Raw genomic sequence first — 20,252 nt, 5'->3', positions numbered from 1 at the left:
TTAATAGCTAATGTTTACTGAGCAGTAACTATGTGCCAGGTCTCAATAATAACTATCTATCTATCTATCTGTATTTACATATATATAATTTTGTAAAAATCTCACACCTAAGAAAGAAGTGTAATTATCTCCATTTTAGAAATGAAGTAGTAGATCAGAGAGATGAAGGAACTCTATTTCACAGTTTTCCCGAAAAACAGAATCAGTAGGATGGATAGATAGATGGATGGAGATAGAGACAATTTATTTTAAGAAATTGTCTTACGCAATTATGGGAGTTGGCAAGTCCACATTCTGTGGAGCAGGCCAGGAGAGTGGAAACTCTCAGGTAGGAGCTGATGTTGCTGTTTTAAGACAAAACTTCTTCTTTCTCAGGGAAATCTCAGTTTTGTTCTTAAGGCCTTTTGACTGATTGATTGCATAAAGCCCACCCCCTTATTGAGGTGATCTTTATTTAAAGTCAACTGATTGTAGATAATAACCACATCTACAAAAGGCCTTGACGGCAACACCTAGATTAGTATTTGCGTGAATAACTGGGTATTATAGCGTAACCAAGCTGACACTTAAAACTAACCATCACAGGAACTTGTGTGAGTTCACAGAGCTGGTAAATGGGAGAGGAAGGACTCACACCAAAGCCTGTCTGGTGACAAAGCTGTCCTCCTGATCACCCCAGCATCATGGTTAGCAGGCTGTCAAAGCATCCAGGAGGAAAGCTTTTGACGAATTGTCCTAGGGCATAAAGTATGAAAGCACAGGAAACTCAGTTGTCTTTGTCTATGTCTTGATCTAAGTAAAAAAAAATGAAATTTAAATTTTACCAAAGCATTTTTCTTGTGAAATAATCCTTGCAGGAGAGGAAAAGTTTTCTCGGTGAGTCTGGTGGTGTGTTGATCAGGTGCCTTGCACTTCTAAAGATAACAGTTATGTTAACAGTGGTAGTAGGAAATAACTACAGATGGAGAGCTCCCTCTCTGCCTTAACCATGGCGAGTGCTGTAAAAGCTCAGATTGGGAGTTGGTACAGAAAGGATTCTAGACCTTATTGCCAGTATCTGGGGAAGTCATATCCACCACTTGTATTCTCTGTCCCTTATTTTTGATCTGTCTTAAAGATTTTTGCTTATTCCATCACTGTGAAATGGCACAGAACTTATTTAGGTTGTTTTTCTTTTTGTTTGTTTGTGTTTTTTTTTAACATGAAAATGAAGTGGCATAGAACATATGCTTTTATCTATAGTGTAGTAAGATGAGAGGGAAAACAAGTCCTTACTTAAATTTTACTATGTAGCATATGTATATTTGATCTGACTAATCAAGTGTGCAGCCTGACCTACAGTCATCTTTTAATAGCTTTCAGGAGAAATTGTTTTGTCATTGGGGAATCTTCAAGTACATACTCAGCTATTTTCACAAACCCCACCCCTTTGCCCAGGTTTTCTAAAAGAATCACATAAACAACCACACACATATATATAATAGTGTAATAGTATGTATGTTACCAATGTACCTAAGGAATATTCTTCAGTGTCAGAAAATGAAGAAACAGTCATATCCCCATTTCATTTACAGAGACACTGAGGCAAAAACAAGTAGAGTGAATTGCCTAACCATCCTAGATAATTAAAATAATTTTAAAAATAAATGATCTTAAAATAATTTATGAGAAAATCATCTGGAGAAGGAAATACAGGGGGTACTGGATAGGGAATAAAAATGTTTGGCTTAATTTAAAGAGACAACGGTGGTTTATTGCTGGTTACATGCAACCAACAAAAATCCTCAGCTTTCAGATCAGATATGGTACCTACCTTATCTCACCTGACGAAAGTCATGTTTGGGCTATGCTTATTATTCTGTGTGTCCATAAGAAGCTACCCATTGTCCTTCATTTAATTATAAAATAAACTCCTACTTCTCTAGAATAACTCATTAGTTGAATGAGTTTTGGACAGTGAGTAAATTGAATCTACATATTTCTGCCTCTATAGAATTGAGATGAATTATTTCTCCACTTACCTTGGATGGGGTGATTGTGAAAAGATTTTCTTCATTTACACTTTTAAAACAAATTTAGTCTGCTATTCATTTTACCTTCAAAATTTTGATAATCGTTTCTCAATTATATAGTTGACACATGCATATTGTAAAAAATTTGGAAAATAGGAAATAGTAAAAATTAGAATATCCATAATTCCACTACCAAAAATGATCACTGTTCAGATTACATGGTTTATACATTCATTTCTACAAAATTTGAATCACACTTTACAGAGTTTTGAATCCTGATAGTTCATTTAATACTATGTTTTGACTACAGTCTGATACCATGTTTTTCAGATATTCATTTTAATAGCTATATTTTGTTCTGTTGTCTTTTTCTTTTTTAAAGTAAAACTAATTTATTTATTTATTTGGCATTCTGGTATTCTCCCATCCTTTTCTTTTGTGCATTGATCATTTTTGTATATAAAACCTTTATTTGCATCTCTTAGTATTTTCTTAAGATAGATTGAAAACTCTTTTCTAGAATTGGAAACCAGTGTGTATTTCTGCCAAAAGAGTATGTCAAGTTCCCTCTCTACCCTTGCTGTTAGTTTAATTTTCTTACATATTTTACTTTTTAATAGGGAAACCATGTTTCATTGCTTTAATTTGCAGTTCTTTATTTACTAATGGAGTTAATACCTTCAGTGCTTATAACCGATTTATATTTTTTCTTTTCCCATTTTTTATTATTCTTTATGTTTCCATTGGAAATTTAATATGTTCCTTATTGATATTTAGAAACCTTTTTGCTTAGTAAAAACATCTTATTTGTTAAAATATTTTCCTGGTTAATAATTTACCTTTTAATTCATTTATAATATTTTTGACATGCAAAAGTGGCTGAATGTTTGTGGTAAAATACATTGTTTTCCTTTGAGGGTTTTTCTTCTATTTTTTTCCCTTAGAATAATCTTACTTATTCAGGAATTAGATAAATATGTATCCATATTTTATTTTAATTTTTGAATTTTTTATATTTAGCATTTAAATACAGCTGAAACTTATTTTTATTTATAAAATAAAGAAATAATATAACCTGAGTTTTTCCATTACACTACATATGTGTATATGTATGTGTATGTGTGTATAAACACGATTATGTTTCTTTACATATATGTGTGCATTAATGTGTAATTTGTAATGTGTACATAGTTATATATTAAAAGTATATTCTGAGGTCTGTTAGATTGTGTTATATACAAATTTATGTTAATTTTCTTACAAATTTTTTTTCTAAAAACCACATTTCAAAGATCTCAATTTTTTTAACATCCGGTAGGAAAAGACCCTCCTCCTGCTAACGATATTTTATAAATTTTATTAATTAGGTTTGCCAGAACCCAATAAAGACCACATCTTTGAAGGCCTGACACAGGACCAGGGATTTTACACATCCAAAGACTTTTTGCCACTTGTAGCCAAAGGCAGTAAAGCAGGTATAAAATATTGTCTTCTATTCTTAATGTTTTCTATGTTGTTTTATGTATTACAAATTTATATTAAATTCAAGCTCAATAGGACATTGCTCAGATCTCAAATCAATCCTTAAATAATACCAATGCAAAGTTTAAAAAAGGCCTGATATAATATTTTGTCAGAGTCATCTATTTGTCCATTCTTCCAATAAAGCATCATAATAAGGATTTTTCACTGCATTATTGATAGGTCTAAACTACATCACGAAAAATTTCTTCAAGGTAAGAGAGTCCTTAACATCCTTTGGAAGATGTTTTTAAAAGAAATGATAGGACCTTCATTTTGGGAACTATTTTAAAATAGGATGAATCATCACATATCTTACATGATTTGTGTCCACACAGACAGAAAGATTGAATGTCTCCTCTTGAACAGTAATTGTATGAAGTTAAAGTAAAAGACTTTGATAGATACCCCATCACTGCGTATACCCCAAGAAGAACAACCTGAAGTGAATGCTGTGCCATACTTTGGCTTGACTACGGTCATTGTCTTAGTGATAAAGAAGTTGTAATATTTTTTACAAATCCAGATAATCAAAATCCTTTACATATACATTTTTAAAGGGATCTGAGCTACAGCTATTTCTATATCTGATAACATGTAGAAATGATAAGAACTTACATTTTTCTCCCCAAATTTAAAAAGGTAAGAAACTTTCCATATTAAATTATTTAGTAGATGTTTACAGCTAAAGATGCATACCATCTCTACCTTCCTCCTCCAGGAGAACTGGATGCCTGTATGTCTGCAACACTTTCTAAGGAAGCTTATAGTACACTTAGCATATTTGAAAATCACAGAGTACTGATTGTGTAATCCCAAATACAAAGTCTTCCAAGCAAAATGATTACACGTCTTGAGATTATAGATCTATTCTATTCTTGCTGCCATTCCAAAAAGCATAGTAATTTATCTTATCAACATTTTTATTTAATCTGCTAATACAGGGCTACTTACACATAGAGAACATTTGTATTTCATTTTTTTTATAAGGATCTTCTTATGGATACCAAATCTTAATGTATTAATAGATGACATTGAGAAATGGACACTTAGAAAGCAATATCTTTTTTACTGCCCAGTTTGTCCAATCAAAACCAGAGAAAAGCAGTAAAAGTAAGAAAGTTTTATTTTAACTATTTCAAGAAAATAGTTTTCAGAAATTCTTCAGTTACAGAAAGGGCACTTATTCAGCATGTTAATATTTGAAGTTTATAAAATATAATTAGCAGAGCTATATGTTAGAAATTATATAAGATAATATATAAATAAATTATTTTAATGAAATGCTGCAAATTATAGGAATCACTTTTTTCTTCTAAAAAGCAGAAATTTAATTGTGCTAAGTTAAAAATACATATCACAACTTTGACTTAGAGAGTTTTAATTTATTGATTCCAGTTTATTATGACCTAAATGCCTCAGAATGTGTTGTAGCAATCCTTCTAGAAGGAAAAAAGAAGCTAAAGGCACTGACTATAAAATTACATATATGAGCATATTTTTAAAATGGGAATAAAACTGTCTTTCAATGAAGCAGAATAATTTGATAGTGACACTTCATCCTGGAAAACTGCAAGATGCAATTTTACACTGCTTTGAGTACAAGTATCTTTTGAGCTGTCATGCAGAAATGGTTTCTCTACTTGAAAATGGGGTTTTCCTTTCATCATTCAGGAATGTGTGCCTGTCACTCTCCATTGCCATCGATACGGGGAACCGTGATTGTACTCGGAGCTGGAGACACTGCCTTTGACTGTGCAACATCCGCTTTACGTTGTGGAGCCCGCCGTGTGTTCATCGTCTTCAGAAAAGGCTTTGTTAATATAAGAGCTGTCCCCGAGGAGGTAAAATGGAACCATCAGAAAATATAGAGTTGTAATCCAACAGATTTTAGCAGATGAAATTGTTAATGTTGAAACCATTAGAATGTTATTGAAATTGTCAAATGCAAATTTAAATATTTCTGGCCTGCATATAATTGTTTTTTTTTTTCTAATTCAGACATTTCAAGTAAGAGAAAATTTATAATACTGATTTGGATAAAATGGGAAATTTGTCTTTGTCAATGCACAAGTGCTTCTTGTTGTCAGTGTTAGTAACTTTGAAATGTATTCTGTTTAACTAGCAATAGTTAATGTATTAAGTCTTCCATACCCTAAACAATAGGTACTCTTCACAAAATGTACAGATATTAGAAGAATGTGCTAATTAGAGACATTTGGAATTTTCCATAAGCCAAGTTGACAAGCTACATTCAAAGATATATACCTTGTTCATACTTATAGTCAATTCATTCTGCTGTGAAGCAAATAGAATGAAGAGATTGCCATGTACATTTTTTAAAGAGCTCTAATGTAAGCACTATTTAGAATTAATAATTAACTTACTAAAAATGACAGATTTGAAGTCATTTCATTCTTATAGGTGACTGGTAACTACTTTTGATTGAGGCATCAGCTGGTTACATGTACAACATCTCAAATTTTAATTCTATTACAGAAAGATAGTGCCTTATAAAGGATATTAACCTTGAGAGGGAGAACGACACATATTTATAGAAAGATAAATTACTCATTTTATTCAAATCAGTGTTATGAATTATACTTGCTTTAGAATGCCTGAACATGTTTGGAGTCTCTATACCAGGCAAGAATTATAACTGAAGTCAATAGGTAATTTGTCACATGTAGATTAACCATATTACAAATTAATGTTACTAAAATATTGGAGTCACCACTGGGTCATGGCTGGGATTAAAAGGTTACTTTTATTCTCTGGGGTATGCTCCATCCACTCTACCCTTTTAGACTTTTTTTAATCCAAGGTAGTTTTATAATGATAGAGTTTTTCTTCTGGAGTGCAGTCTTAGGCATCAATTAGTGCAATAATGTCATTTTGCAAATAAAAAGAAAACAGCCATAGTGGAATTAAGTGACTTGCTGAAGTTAAAAGAGATTAATTTTATTTATCTTTATATCCTCGTGCATAGCGCAAGACCTGGCAAATAATTACTTGACAAATACGTTTTGAACTAAGTATTTTACATCTTACTGTTCTTATTCTAATATCAGAGAAGTTTTCATTGCAAAAGGCTGGTCCATGAGGTTTGGAATGGGGAGATGACCCTAAATGTCAATATCAATTTACTTACAACTTTATATCGCAGTCATCTTCCATTAGTGAGGATAACCGGAAATGAATGCTGGCCACTTCTTCTGTCTCAAATAGAACAGACAAAAAAAAAAAAAAGAAATGAGATAAGACATTTACTTAAGAGGGTTGAGGTGGGAATTATTTATTTATTCATTCAACCTACATTTACTGAGCACCTATTATGTACTAGACATTGTGCTGGGCAATTTGGATACAGGCGTAAACAAATGAGATAGAATTTCATGCCTTCATTGAGTTTGTGCTTAGTGAGGAAAGACAGCCAGTAATTAAACAAATAAATTGTCACATAAATAGTCTGTAAAAGATAACTGGAGGCCGGGCACGGTGGCTCACTCCTGTAATCCTAGCACTCTGGGAGGCCAAGGCGGGAGGATTGCTTGAGGTCAGGAGTTCGAGACCAGCCTGAGCAAGAGCGAGACCCCGTCTCTACTAAAAGTAGAAAGAAATGATCTGGACAGCTAAAAATAAACAGAAAAAAATTAGCCGGGCATGGTGGCGAATGTCTGTAGTCTCAGGTACTTGGAAGGCTGAGGCAGGATCGATGGAGCCCAGGAATTTGAAGTTGCTGTGAGCTAGGCTGATGCCACAGCACTCTAGCCTGGCAACAGAGTGAGACTCCGTCTCAAAAAAAAAAAAAAAAAGATAACTGGAACTATGGAGAAAAATTAATTAATATGGGCATATAAGGAGTGTATGAGAGGGGAGAGGTGTGGTGGAAGAGAAGGCAGGATTTTAAACATTTCAAATAGGTTGGCCCTGTAAGGCCTCTCTGATGAGGTGATGTTTGAACACAGAAGATGAAGAAATTGAGAAGGTAGGCATCCAGGAGAAAATCATTCCTGGCCAAGGTAAATGCACCCACCCTTGACTGAGGAAGTCTCTTAGACTTCTGGGATTAGGAAAAAAAAAAAAATAAATAAATAAATAATCAATGTCATTAGAATAGAATAAGAGAGGGCAGTATGTGGCCAATCAGGTGAGGTCTTGCAAGCATTTGTAAGGACTTTAGCTTTTAGTTTCAGTGAAAGAGGAAACCACTGGACTGTTTTGAGCAGAGAAGTACCAAATTCTGACTTAAATTTTAAAATGACTACTCTACTGAGAATCGACTATACAGGAGTAGGGTCAGAAGCAGGGAGGCTAGTCAGGAGCTAATTAAAAGAGTAGGCTATTGGTCAGTGTGACTGGATTACAGGAAGGAAAGGATCAGTGGCAAGGCATAGCTCAGTAGAAGCTCAGAGCTCAGTGGGCTGAGCTGTGGTTACCAAAGTGTTGAGAGGAAGTAACAATTCTTTGAGATAACAGGTCACCTGCCTTCAGTAGAGCTTAGTAGAACTCAAGTGGATCTTGGCTTAATTAAAATTATAAGAACAAATGTTTGGATGTTTATTAGTAGTCCACAAGAAACCAAATTTTTTGTATGATCTTAAAGCTACTTGACATTGAGTTCCATGAAAGCAAAGGCCATGATTATCTCTCTTAGTACTTTTATCTTTCCCCTGCCTAGACAATGGGTGCCACATATGAAGTATTTAGCAAATGATTGTGGGATGAATATTTTCTGGAGGGATTCAGTATCCAGAGCGTCTAGCATTTAAAGGGGCTAATACCTTCCAAGTTAGAGAAATATTATAGCAGTATGCCTTTGAAGGTTCACTGGGTAATTTTAAGCAAAATTCCTCAACATGAGAAAAGAGATAAGTATTTAATACTACATCATCAAAGATTTCAGGGTTGGGTCACTGGCCAGGGCTTATACTTTTCCAGGATTGGGGACTTCCAGCATTTGTAGAGGTTTCAGTGTTAATCCATCGTGGCCATTGCTTGGTTTTGTGTACATCAAAAGAGGTCCCAAGATAATGCAGTGCTAACTCTCATGGAACTGGAAAGTCAGGAGAATGTAAGTCCAATATCATATATCTACTCCAAGATTTGGATTTCGAGAGATTATGCTATGGCCACAGTTTTATCCACTATAAAGAATTTAATATTGGACCTGGTTCCTTTGTATTTCTCTTCTTTCTCTTATGTTATTTACCACCAACACATATATACTTCAACTTCACTTGTTTTCTTTAAAGTCAGTGAAGATTGAGGAACAGGATCATTTTGAGTTTTTCTCAGATACTTTTATTGTTTAATGGTCTTGGACTTTTGGATGGAATTTGGTCATAACATGATTTGTCTGATAATAAAATGCCTCACCATTAGGCGCATCAGCAAAATGTATGTATCTGATGGCGCAGTCTAAGTCTCAGTTTTTGAAGGAGAGAAATACAGAACAATATGTTCTCATCCTTTAGTGACAAAGATGAATTGTGATAGAGGCCAGTTATGTTGAACATGGAATTGTTTGAAAGCAGGTGTATTATATGGCCAGTAAACAAGGGCAGGGTCAGGAGTGTTTTAATCTACAAAACTAAGAGGTGCCACCCAATAGATTCTGCAGTAACAAACATATCCCATTTCTTTAATGCAGAGGTTTTCAAACTTTAGTGTGCATTAAATCACCTGGAGAGCTTGTTAAACACAGATTGCTGGACCCTGTCCCCAGAGTTGCTGGTTCAGTAGGTCTGAGGTGGGCCTGAGAATTTGCATTTTTAACACGTTCCATGGTGATACTGAGCCTGCTGGTCCACTGCTCTAAGGTATCATCAACGTACTTTCCAGCTGTCTTTTTAGAGCCATAAGCAGGGTGCCGTTTGGAGGCACTTTCCATCTTAGCTAAGAAAGCATTAATGCTAAAGGATATAGGTTTGAAGAAATGGAGATAGGGAGGCACCATCAGCATATTGTTGTAATTGTGATTCCAAATGTCTTTCTGGCTCCCTTGTGGCTTCACACACATGCTAAATAGGATGCTACTGACAAACCAGCGCTTCTCAGCTGTGTGTCCTTAGGGAAACCAGCCAATCACTCAGCACTATCCTCTAAGAAGATGAGGGAAAATCTGTTAATAATTCCCTCCAGTACATTCTGCAAGCTTAAATAGGTGAGATTAAATTTCACAGGATAACAGAATCCCCCCAAATGCTGGTATTAAAAGCTGTTGACAGATCAGATAGAACTGCGAGAATGCTTCGGGGAATCCCTAAAAGGAGGCATGAAGGTCAGGACTCAACAGACCTGCTTGAGTTGATAAATTTAAAGGATAAGGTTGGGGAAGGACTTTGTAGTTCTTATTAATTATTACTGAGAAGAATATGGTTACAGAATTATTTTCAAGAACACAATCTAATGCACAAATAATATTTTAAGAATCTATTGTTCACATATTCGATTTCCTAATATCAATAAAACATGATAGATCTTCCATTCCGCTGTATTTTTATGGGGTCTCTATGTTGCTCCCTAGTGTCCTTTGGCTTCCTCCTATTTGTTTGTCAAGATGGTAACTGATTTAACTTTGATAGTCCTGTTTCCACATATTTTAGCTCTTCAGAGAGTCAACTATTTTGATTATTAATGCTACTTTATTATTTTAACAAGAAAAATAACAATAGCATATTGCCTGGTCTGTTAGTCAAAATTTTCTACATCTGTTACTGTAACACTGAAATAATATATCTTTATGGGAAAGAATGTGCCTTTTAACTGAATCTTTCTGGTATCACACAGTGTACTCTGTAACAGATCATTCATGTGGCATGACCCATAGGCCTCCTCTTAGACACTTTTACTATCAAATGATCATGGTAAAGCTGTGTCTATAGATAGTTTTATCATCTATATGTTGTAGCTAAGCATGCATTTTTCTACAGTAACTGATACTTTCTAGTTTTTATATAATTACAAGAAATATGAACTTGGAATTATTTTTTAGAAAATAAACTCTGTAAACTGACAAACTAAATTTTATTTAGTAAAGGTGATGCTTACAGCAGCTCTTTGGCACTCGCACACAATTTAAGTTGGTGTTCTTCATAGAAAATAATTGGAGGCATGTTAGCATGATCTGAAGAAAATGAAAACAAAAAAATAAGTAAACGCACACATTTGCCCCGAGGCACAAAAAACTAATTAATGGTAGTTAGGGTCTCCCTTGGTACTGATATATTAAGTATACCTTTAATACTTTATGATGACAGAGGAATGACATTCCAAGGATCTGTATGTGTTTGTCTTTTCAGTAGTTGTGAAAATTCAGTGTAGTATGAAAAGGTGGAATGGAATAATCAAAAAGGAATTAACTAAAAGTTGGAGCACTTGGTTCAAGGTTACATATTATAATCTGAGTATGCCCCTCTATAAAATTAGTGCTGCAATTATATGCTTCTTAAGATTTTTCCCCTTCCTCAAATTTTATAGTTTTAATATTCAGAGAAAGATATGTGAATGATGTGTAATCTGGACAGGAAGGCTCTATTTCTGCATGTAATGACAACTCTATACTGAAAAATTAGCAATATCTATAAATGTTACACTTGAAACAAGTTGCAATTAATATATCCCGAGTTACTTGCTGTGGTAGACTCTCCTATATTCAAGAAATGAATATCAAAGAAACTGACAGGTGAAGTTGTCAGAATTCTACACTACATGTGATAATTCAGATGGTGAGTGGGAAATAAAAAGACTGTAAATATACCAGGAGCCAACAAAAGCGTGTGCCCCTTCAAGATTATATATTTTAAAAGCTTAGCTATTTTCAAAATTCTGAGGGAGGTTGTTACATTATGACTAGTAGTATCTATAAAGATGAAAACTATAAACTCTTTTAAAAGCTTTACCAATCTTCTTTCACATATATTATAAATATAACTTTATATATGCATATATGTGTACACACATACATGCAGATTCATAAAAAGTAAACCTTTTCAAGTTGTATGTCACAGTCAAGCCTTATTAAATAATAAGTTACTACTCTACTTTTAAAAAAATTTAGCAGTTTTTAATGAAAGTTGTATATAGGATTATTTTATCCCTGAATCTTCTTGATTGTTTCTTCCTTGTATCTGCCCCTTTTCTTTTCCATTTGGAGAAATTTGGCTTTCCATTCAAGGATCTTTTGCTTGCTTTCTTCCAGTTTTAGCCTAGTGGTAACCACATGGACAGTTGTGCTATCAGCCTCACCTTTTCCCGTTGCACCTGTTCACTGTGGATGACATATTTCTTACTGTCAACCTTGACTACTTTGCCAATTTGCTGACCTTTATGGTGTCCTCACACAAGCCGAACTTTACCATCCTTTCAGATGGGCATGGATTAAACACTGTACTTCTGTCTGAGCTCTTTGGAAAGAGGGGAAGACATAATCTGCCTGTGAATGTGGGACAGTGCCTTTTATGGTTCTTGCTTTGGTCAGAAGTTACAGAGGGATTGAACTTTGTTTAGGCTGCTGCTGCTTTGGTGATGCCGGAAGTGGGATGAGATCTACCTGCTCTACTCTATTAAATTCTGTGTGAAAGTTAGAAGCCCCTCTCCCTTTAATAATATTCACCTTAGCTTTCCAATGTCTTCATTTCTTGTCCTATAAAATGAAAATTAAAAAGTAATTTATATAATTTAACAAATATGCTTTTTAGTCAATATATATACCATTCAAATAATAAAAATAAATGAAAAACACATATGAATTAACATAAAAACAAAGAATTGTCAATCTTTTTAAAAGTGATTTTTTTTTTCTTTTAAAAAGATAAACTCATTCTTCAAGGTCTGCTCCAAATGTCATTTTCTTTTGAAGGTTTCCTTAGTTCCTTCACAAATTAACTTCTCTCTCCTGTGGGCTTTCATAGCTCATTATGCTCCTTGCTATTATAGCATTTATCACATAGGGTAGTTATTACTTTATACCTATCCCACAAGTTAAAATGTAAGCTCCTTTAGTATATTTGCTCATTCAACTTGGTATCTGAATCAAAGTATAAAGTAGTCCTTGATTCAAGGCAGCAAATCAATGAGGCATGCTGAATAAACCAATATATTAAAGGACATGGAAAACCTTGTGGGAAGACTTCAAATGAATATGAAATATTCAAAATATATAATTTTACATATATGCATACATACATCTCAAAATTATTTCTGATGTTAATTAAGTAATTATTTTATTTTAATTTAACTGTTAAAAATTGCTATTGCATCACATCCATTAATGATAGGTTGCATCAACCTAACATTAAAAGTAGATTGAAAAATGTTAATTATCCTTGGTTTTTTATCTCTTAAAAGATAGCTGAGAACTAAATAAAAGAAAATATGACCAAACAATGTATAAAAAGTAAAAATTAATAAAAAGTTATTAGCATCCAAGAGGATTATCAGGTTGCAAAAGATAGAGGATCCTGCTTTGTACAGAATTTGTACATAGAGGCATTTCAAGATCAAAGAAGATATTGCAAAGGCACAAGTTATACAGAACATAAGTTTGTGAGATACTCCAACAGCAGCCAAGAATGCTTGACTCCAGCAAAATCTAGGATGAGGAGTAATAAGAGTTAGTCAGGTTTAAGAAAATGTCATCAGTCATAAATGAATAGTGTTTAAAAATACTCTTTTCTTGTTAGAAGAGATGCATTTTATGATAGCTGTGCAAAGACATTTTAAGCCTTTAAATTACTGCTTACATTGCATTTCTAGGTTTTGCGGCTCACTGATGACACAATAAAATTAGTAAGAACTCAGTTAAGGGACAACTACATTTATCCAACATGTAGTACAACTCTCATTTGGAGAAATATTTCTTTATGTTCAAAAGTCTTCAATTTTAAAAAGCTTAAAGTGAAAACAGGCCATGAATGAAACCTTTAACACCATCGCAACTACTAAAAGAAGCGACCTCAACTTGTGGTTTCAGCAAACTTTTTAGCCCAATTAAAAGAATAAGTACAGAATTTAGCTGGTACAGTCCAGAGAGTAATTAGCATATGAAAAGTGTTGTGTGTTTCACCACTCACCATGAATCTGCATACATCAAAAATTACCAAATATTTAAAAAACTATTTAGTGAATTAAGAAATATGAGATCAAGTGTGAATGGCAGAATTTGCTGCCTCTTCCTTTATTTTTATTTATATCCTTGGTAACCAAGATAACTATAAGATTACATTGTGAAATCAAACTGACCTGAATTAGAAATATCAATCTACATCAAGCTTTATTAATAATTTGAAGGATACAAGCAAACACAAGATGACAGGTAAACAAGAAGTCCAGGACCACCAACACAGTTCCCCAGGTCCCATCTTGCTGCGTTAGGATTTCCTATAACCCAGATTAGCATGTAGTCTCTAAGTAATGTAAGTAGCTCCATCACTTATACAGAAGAAAGTTGTTTCAATTATGAAACATCTCTGGTTTATACTCAGTCATATAGCCTACATGGCTCTTCACAGAGATGCATGCCCCTTAAATTCATAGTTTCCAGGTTTATTTACCATGGCAATCCTAAACTAACAGGTATATTTTTCCAAAAGCATTCTATGGATAAGGATTCTCCCACTTACAAATGCCAATAGTTTGTTTCCCAGTAGCGTGTTTACAAGATTTAGCCAAGTTGCTTTCCTTCCTTCTTAAGATAAACTCCTTTACCTTTCTACACATACTCCTCTTCTTCAAAGGGAGAGAATGGATTCCATACAAGAACTTCCTCATAACTAATTCTATCTTAGTGATTCATTCCTACTTTTAGTTTATTGTACATTTTCCATGCTGGCCTTTCTTGACCTACACTACTCCTGGGGAAAATGCCGTTTTCAGTACCATTACAGTACGCTGTATTTGCACATGACAAAGATTCTTTGCTTGACCAAACTTTAGTCAGGCTTCTGAACTTTCTCCTATCCCCAGTTGTGCACTTCTCAGTTTTAGCAAGAATCCTAAGTCAGTTTAGCAAGAACCCTCCATCCTCCATATCTCATCACCCTTCATATTTCTTAGGTGAGAGTTCAGCATGGACAAGTAGGAATTAATAGACAAGAAGTAGTGTGGGAGTCAGTGGATAAGAAATTACTAAAAAGAAACATCAGGGGTAAGGTTTAACCCTCTTGGCTAAATTGGACTGACAGGATTATTGTTGAAGACAGGCCAGGGTGATCAGACATCACCTGAAGGGTAGTGGAAGATGGAAAAACCTGATCAGATATTGAAGATGATTAGATATCAAAGGTGAGCAGTTCTTCTAAAGTGACTTAGCAGGCTTCTTGCTAAATCTGGATTTTACAAGGAAGTGCACAGGTGGACCTAGGAGAAGGTTCAGGAACCTGACTAAAGTGGGTCAAGCAAAGAATCTTTGTTATATATTATTACAGTGAACATAATTGTTGATTTTCCTGCTCTGTGGGATTTTTTAAGGCAGGGATCATGTTATTAACTATAGTACATAACACCATTTTTTGTATGAAATAGGTACTTAATAAATTTTTGGTTAAATGTATGCATGAATGGGGCTCATACTGTATGGCTGTGAATGTTTGTGGTAGATCCAATAATTTAACAGTGATGAAAAAATAATATTTTTCAGGATTATCACAGGCCAAAGAAGACTATCAAACAACTGTGATTCCAATAATATTTTTGAGGTCTTTGTGTTCATATGGAATTGATAAATTGCTGAATTTCTTGCCATTGGAGGATAATCTTTACAAGGAACATTGTTTCTTCTTGCTTCTCAAAGTTTGGCATATTAAAAGTTAATCCAGAATTTAATATATGCTGATTTTGAGTTCTGCTCATTATAGTTTATAACCTATTCTTACTTTGCCTATATGCAATCTAAAAATGAGTTGACATCATGCTTTTAATTATAGTAAATTAAGTTGTTTCGTAATTTCTACAGTATGATGCCTGCAATATTAATCAGACCAAATCATCACATTACATAAAGTTAATCATTAAAATGATGATCATTATTGCATGCTACAGCATGCTATTTTTATTTCACTCAGCATCAACCACATATCTTTCCTGAAAATGGAGGTGGAAATCAAAGCTAAGAAGAATGTTTTTTTTTTTTTTCACTTTCCTCACACTGCGTGAAAAGAAGGTGACAATATGGTTTATTGAATCTAAAAAATGGAACCTTATAGCTGCTTACTACTTTTTTGGTTGTAAAGACAAGATAAGGACAAGAGATAAGGATGAGAGAGGTTATCATTTTTGTTTGATATACCAGTTGTCTTTCATATGAACAGGCTCCATCAAACAAATACATATATGTGGGTGCCAGGAACAGAAATGTTCATAGACCAGACTCACCAAGTTGCTGATTATTAATGATCATTGACAAACATTAGGTATTAAAAGGCACTAACACTGACATCTATGAATTACTTACAACATAAGGCTGGATAATTTGAACAGTAAAATATTAAGACCCACTGCATGTGGTTTGACCACTGATCAGCATGGTTCATCATTTTCTGATGGCAGTACAACTGACAACTGAGGAGGAACACCATTTGCTTTGTTATTTCAACCTCGCAGGATAGAATGGTCTGGTCAGGTTGCATTTCTTCTACATGCGCTGTGTTACTTGCATGGGGATGGGTGTTTAGTAGCCACTCACTCAATATACTACTAGTTGGCTGTCCCTTCCTTAATTCGAATATCCTTTGGATTTTCATCTTAACTTGTCATTCCTCCTAGTAAATGAAACTTTATTCAGGGTTTATTGTGTGCCATTCATTTTGATAGACACTCCTATCTTGATGCCCCTCCATTTGGCCTATTGGCTGGCCTATATTCTGATTTGCTGGGCATCTGTCTGACTATGCATATGCTTGTACTTATCAATTGTTAATTTTTGTATATCACTCTTGGACATTGGGGATAAAAAGATAAAATGTTTTTTTCTGTACTTAAAGAGTGTTGTGAAGGAGTTTACTATTTAACAAAAAAACTTAAATTCTATTTTAATTTTCCATGCTTATATCTTAAGATAATATGTTCTATGTCTGTATTATCCACTTTGTGAAGTAGTACCTTCTTTGTTCTAAACTTACCCTTTCTCTGGATTCAAGATGCCTCCATTAATTCATTTACAATATTGGGTTCATCTGTCCATCATTTGGTTCTTGTATTTCATGGCTTTATAGTACCTTTAAATGTACTTAGACTGGGAAGCTCAAATCTCCTCTTCCCATGAGAGAATCTTTATTTACCCTACTCCTGGACCTTTGACTATGTCCTTTCCTATTCCACTATATCTTGTTTGAGGTTCAGTAACTAGCAACTGGAATCATAGAGTTTCATTCTTTCAAGAATTCTTTCAGAAATTTTCCAAGAATTGCCATTCTTCGACATAATGAAGACCACACAGGATTTAGTTTGGGCCAGATCAAAATTTTAGCTAAGCTTTGTCATTTCTCCATGTATCTTTGGTTAGCTGAGCCTCAGTTTTTCTCCTGTAGGAAAAAAAAAGTATTTCTTCACACAAGAGTTTTTTTGTGAGGACAGCAAGCAGCAGTGTGCCTAAGTTTGTGTACTAAATCTATAAAATCATGATGATGCCCAGTGTTGTGTTGGCTTTTTGCACCACAGCAGGGAGACAAAGTTCATTTAAAGCTAAATACTTTTTTTTGTAATAACTAATATATAGGTATCATAACATATTTGCTGTGTGAAGATGAAATAAGTTACATGTAAAGCACTTAAAAGAGTATCAGTTACAAATATTTATTTTTATTTTTTGTCTAGTTGGATTTATTAAATAGTGAGAGCAAAATAATATGTTATTCACAAATAGTTCAAAGGATATTTCACTTGACATATAATGTCATTTTTTTAATTTAGGATCTTTAAGATGGGGAGCACCCTTCCATGATTGAGAGAGATGCAAGATGGAAATAAAGATTTGATTAATTGCAGTTCCTGGGAAAGAGTACACAGCACACTTAGAGGCAACACACATAGAAGTCAGGGAGTACACGGAGGGGGGATGAGAAAAGAGAAAGGGACCTGTGGTTCAATGCCTTTATTAGGCCCAAGTTGTTATCCAAACAGGGTTCTCATGGGGAATTTTAATTGGTGAGTTTAAAGCAAGCAGGCCTGAGTTCTAGGAGGTCACACAGTGACTGAGAGGTGGTTACTGTGGCATATCTGCACAGTCCATGCGGGGTGTGATGGTCATGGGGCCAGCCAAGCAGGCCATATTCAGCTGTGCTGTAGGGAGGTCATCATCAGGGAGCAGGTGTAAAAGGCAAATACCTGGATTAACCACATTAAGGAACTGGGGGGAAGGTAGAGCTGGAAACTGTGGCAAGAGTGGCTGAGCCCTGCTTCTGGTAGGAGAAAGCCCAACATACTTAAAAATGGATGCCCAAGTTAGAAAAAATTATAAACATACACTACATTCCCTTACTCTGTATTCTCATTGTCCTAGTATTATCCTATTTCCCAAGATAAATCTTTTTTTTTTTTTTTTTGAGACAGAGTCTCACTCTGTTGCCTGGGCTAGAGTGGTGCCGTGGTGTCAGCCTAGCTCACAGCAACCTCAAACTCCTGGACTCAAGCAATCCTCCTGCCTCAGCCTCCTTAGTAGCTGGGACTACAGGCATGTGCCACCATGCCCGGCTAATTTTTTTTTTCTATATATATTTTTAGCTGTCCATATAATTTCTTTCTATTTTTAGTAGAGACTGGGTCTCGTTCTTGCTCAGGCTGGTCTTGAACTCCTAAGCTCAAACAATCCGCCCGCCTCGGCTTCCCAGAGTGCTAGGATTACAGGCGTGAGCCACCGCGCCCAGCCTCCAAGATAAATCTTATCATGGTCTTAGTTTCTCTTTTCCTGGTATAACATTGATACTTTCCAAACAAATATATATATTCAATGATATTCCTATCTTTCTATGAAACATTTTCCCTTTCTTATGTTAAATGGAAAATCTAGCTATTTAATAGCAAAATAGCAGAAAGTGGTGTGATTTATGTTTGCTGCCCAACAGTCTAATCCTACATGTTTAGAGTAAGGAACATCTCTAAAGTTTCAAAAGCAAAAATGCAGAATAATCTCTGTGGGGGCTAGTGTTCATACTGCCCAGATTCTGTGCAATGTCAGACAGCTGGCAGGAATGCTAAATATTTGAAGATATGTTATCAAACCTGGTACACATAGAAAATTATGAAGTGAGCTGAGCATATATTAAATTCAATTGATGTTCATAACTATACATTACACTTAGCTCCTCAAAAATCAAAACTGTGGTAAGAATATATTAATAAAATATGCTCAGGCATTAAATCATTGATAATCATCATTTTAAATTCTTAGAAGTTTTTGATTTGTTAGTAGTGTGCAATTATTGTTTCCAAATTTAATGCCAAATTTGCCAACAGCATAAGAGATAGATTATCTATGTATAATGACAGATACTACCTAAGTATTAATAGACAAGGAAGACACAGTGAGACCAAACAGATTTTAATTCAGTCTGTGAGACCTACCTCCAATATGTGCAGCATAGTTCAGTGTTTTATTTCTGTCCTCTACAGAAAAATTACTGTTTTTTATATATATATATATATATATATATATATATTTACACACACACTGTGTATTGATTCATTCAAACCATAAATATTTGGTGGTGTTATTCAATCAAGTCTGGCATTATCATTAAAATATAGCGTCACTTCACATTTTTGAAACACAATAAACTGGTTTATATTGATGAGTTATAAGGTGCTACATTACATAAATGTGACAAAAGTGATATAGAAAACATATCTTACATACTAGAACCATATTTATTTTTGTAATGTCAATTATTCAAGGAATACTTTCCCTTCCAGGAATCATACATTTTTATTTTGTAGAAAATTCAAGAGGAATCTAAGATTGTCTTTGCCCTTCCTTTTTTGGGCCTTTGTTATTGGGCCACCTGTCTCTTGAAATCACCATCCAATTGCTAAGTGTCATTGAATGGTTGAAGAATGATTGGGAGAAAAAAAATGAATTCAGAGAATAGCAATTATGAATAAATAGCATTTATTTTCATCTTCTATTTCTGCTTTAGACATTTTACATTTCTGAATTGTTTTAAATAACACAACATACCAATGAATTAGGTGGTGTTATCCTCATTTTCGGGTAAGGAACGTATCCCAAATAAGCAGTAGAAGCAGGTTTTAAACTTAGCTGAATTCCACTCACTTCTAATCTCCCTGTCTGACCAGGGAACAGTTTTATATCTACAGTTTTGTATACTTATGACCCATAATATCCCACCTATTATTTTTTATATTACGGTTTTAATTTTATAATAAAAAGGGAAATATTGTGTAATAATTCTTTATGTGGTTTCCATTTTGAAGTCTTTAAGGACAATATTCAAAAAATATTCTAAATATGACATAGGCTGAATAACTTCATGCTAATATAGGTTATAGACTAGTATTTCCCAACCATTTATTTTATTCTTACCCCCTTTGGGAGTCTTTTTTAATATTTTTTTCCTAATGACCCCTCATAACTATAGATACACTGTACATTTCTTTCTGTATTGTAGCTCTTTGTAGGGGCACAAACCATTACGATATCAGAGAATTTTTTTCCACCAAGAGTTAAGTTTTGCTCCCTGGGAGCCATATTATTGTCATTGA

General features: G+C 34.3%; 1 protein-coding gene and 1 pseudogene across 1 annotated transcript in view; one reads left to right on the top strand and one right to left on the bottom strand.

The window, feature by feature from the left end:
• The window catches only part of DPYD (dihydropyrimidine dehydrogenase), a 799,420-nt gene that overhangs the window by 336,856 nt on the left and 442,312 nt on the right, over positions 1 to 20,252 (top strand). The window contains exons 9-10 of the mRNA XM_069478264.1: positions 3,380 to 3,487; positions 5,208 to 5,377. Coding sequence (XP_069334365.1) covers positions 3,380 to 3,487; positions 5,208 to 5,377 — 278 coding nt within the window. The remainder of the gene's footprint in view (positions 1 to 3,379; positions 3,488 to 5,207; positions 5,378 to 20,252) is intronic.
• Positions 11,629 to 19,734, bottom strand: LOC138389084 (large ribosomal subunit protein uL24 pseudogene; annotated as a pseudogene).

This window comes from Eulemur rufifrons, chromosome 8 (genome assembly GCF_041146395.1).
Source record: "Eulemur rufifrons isolate Redbay chromosome 8, OSU_ERuf_1, whole genome shotgun sequence".
Classification (NCBI taxonomy): Eukaryota; Metazoa; Chordata; class Mammalia; order Primates; family Lemuridae; genus Eulemur; species Eulemur rufifrons.
The sequence above is the reverse complement of the archived record's forward strand: the minus strand, read 5'-3'. Positions and strand labels throughout refer to the sequence as shown.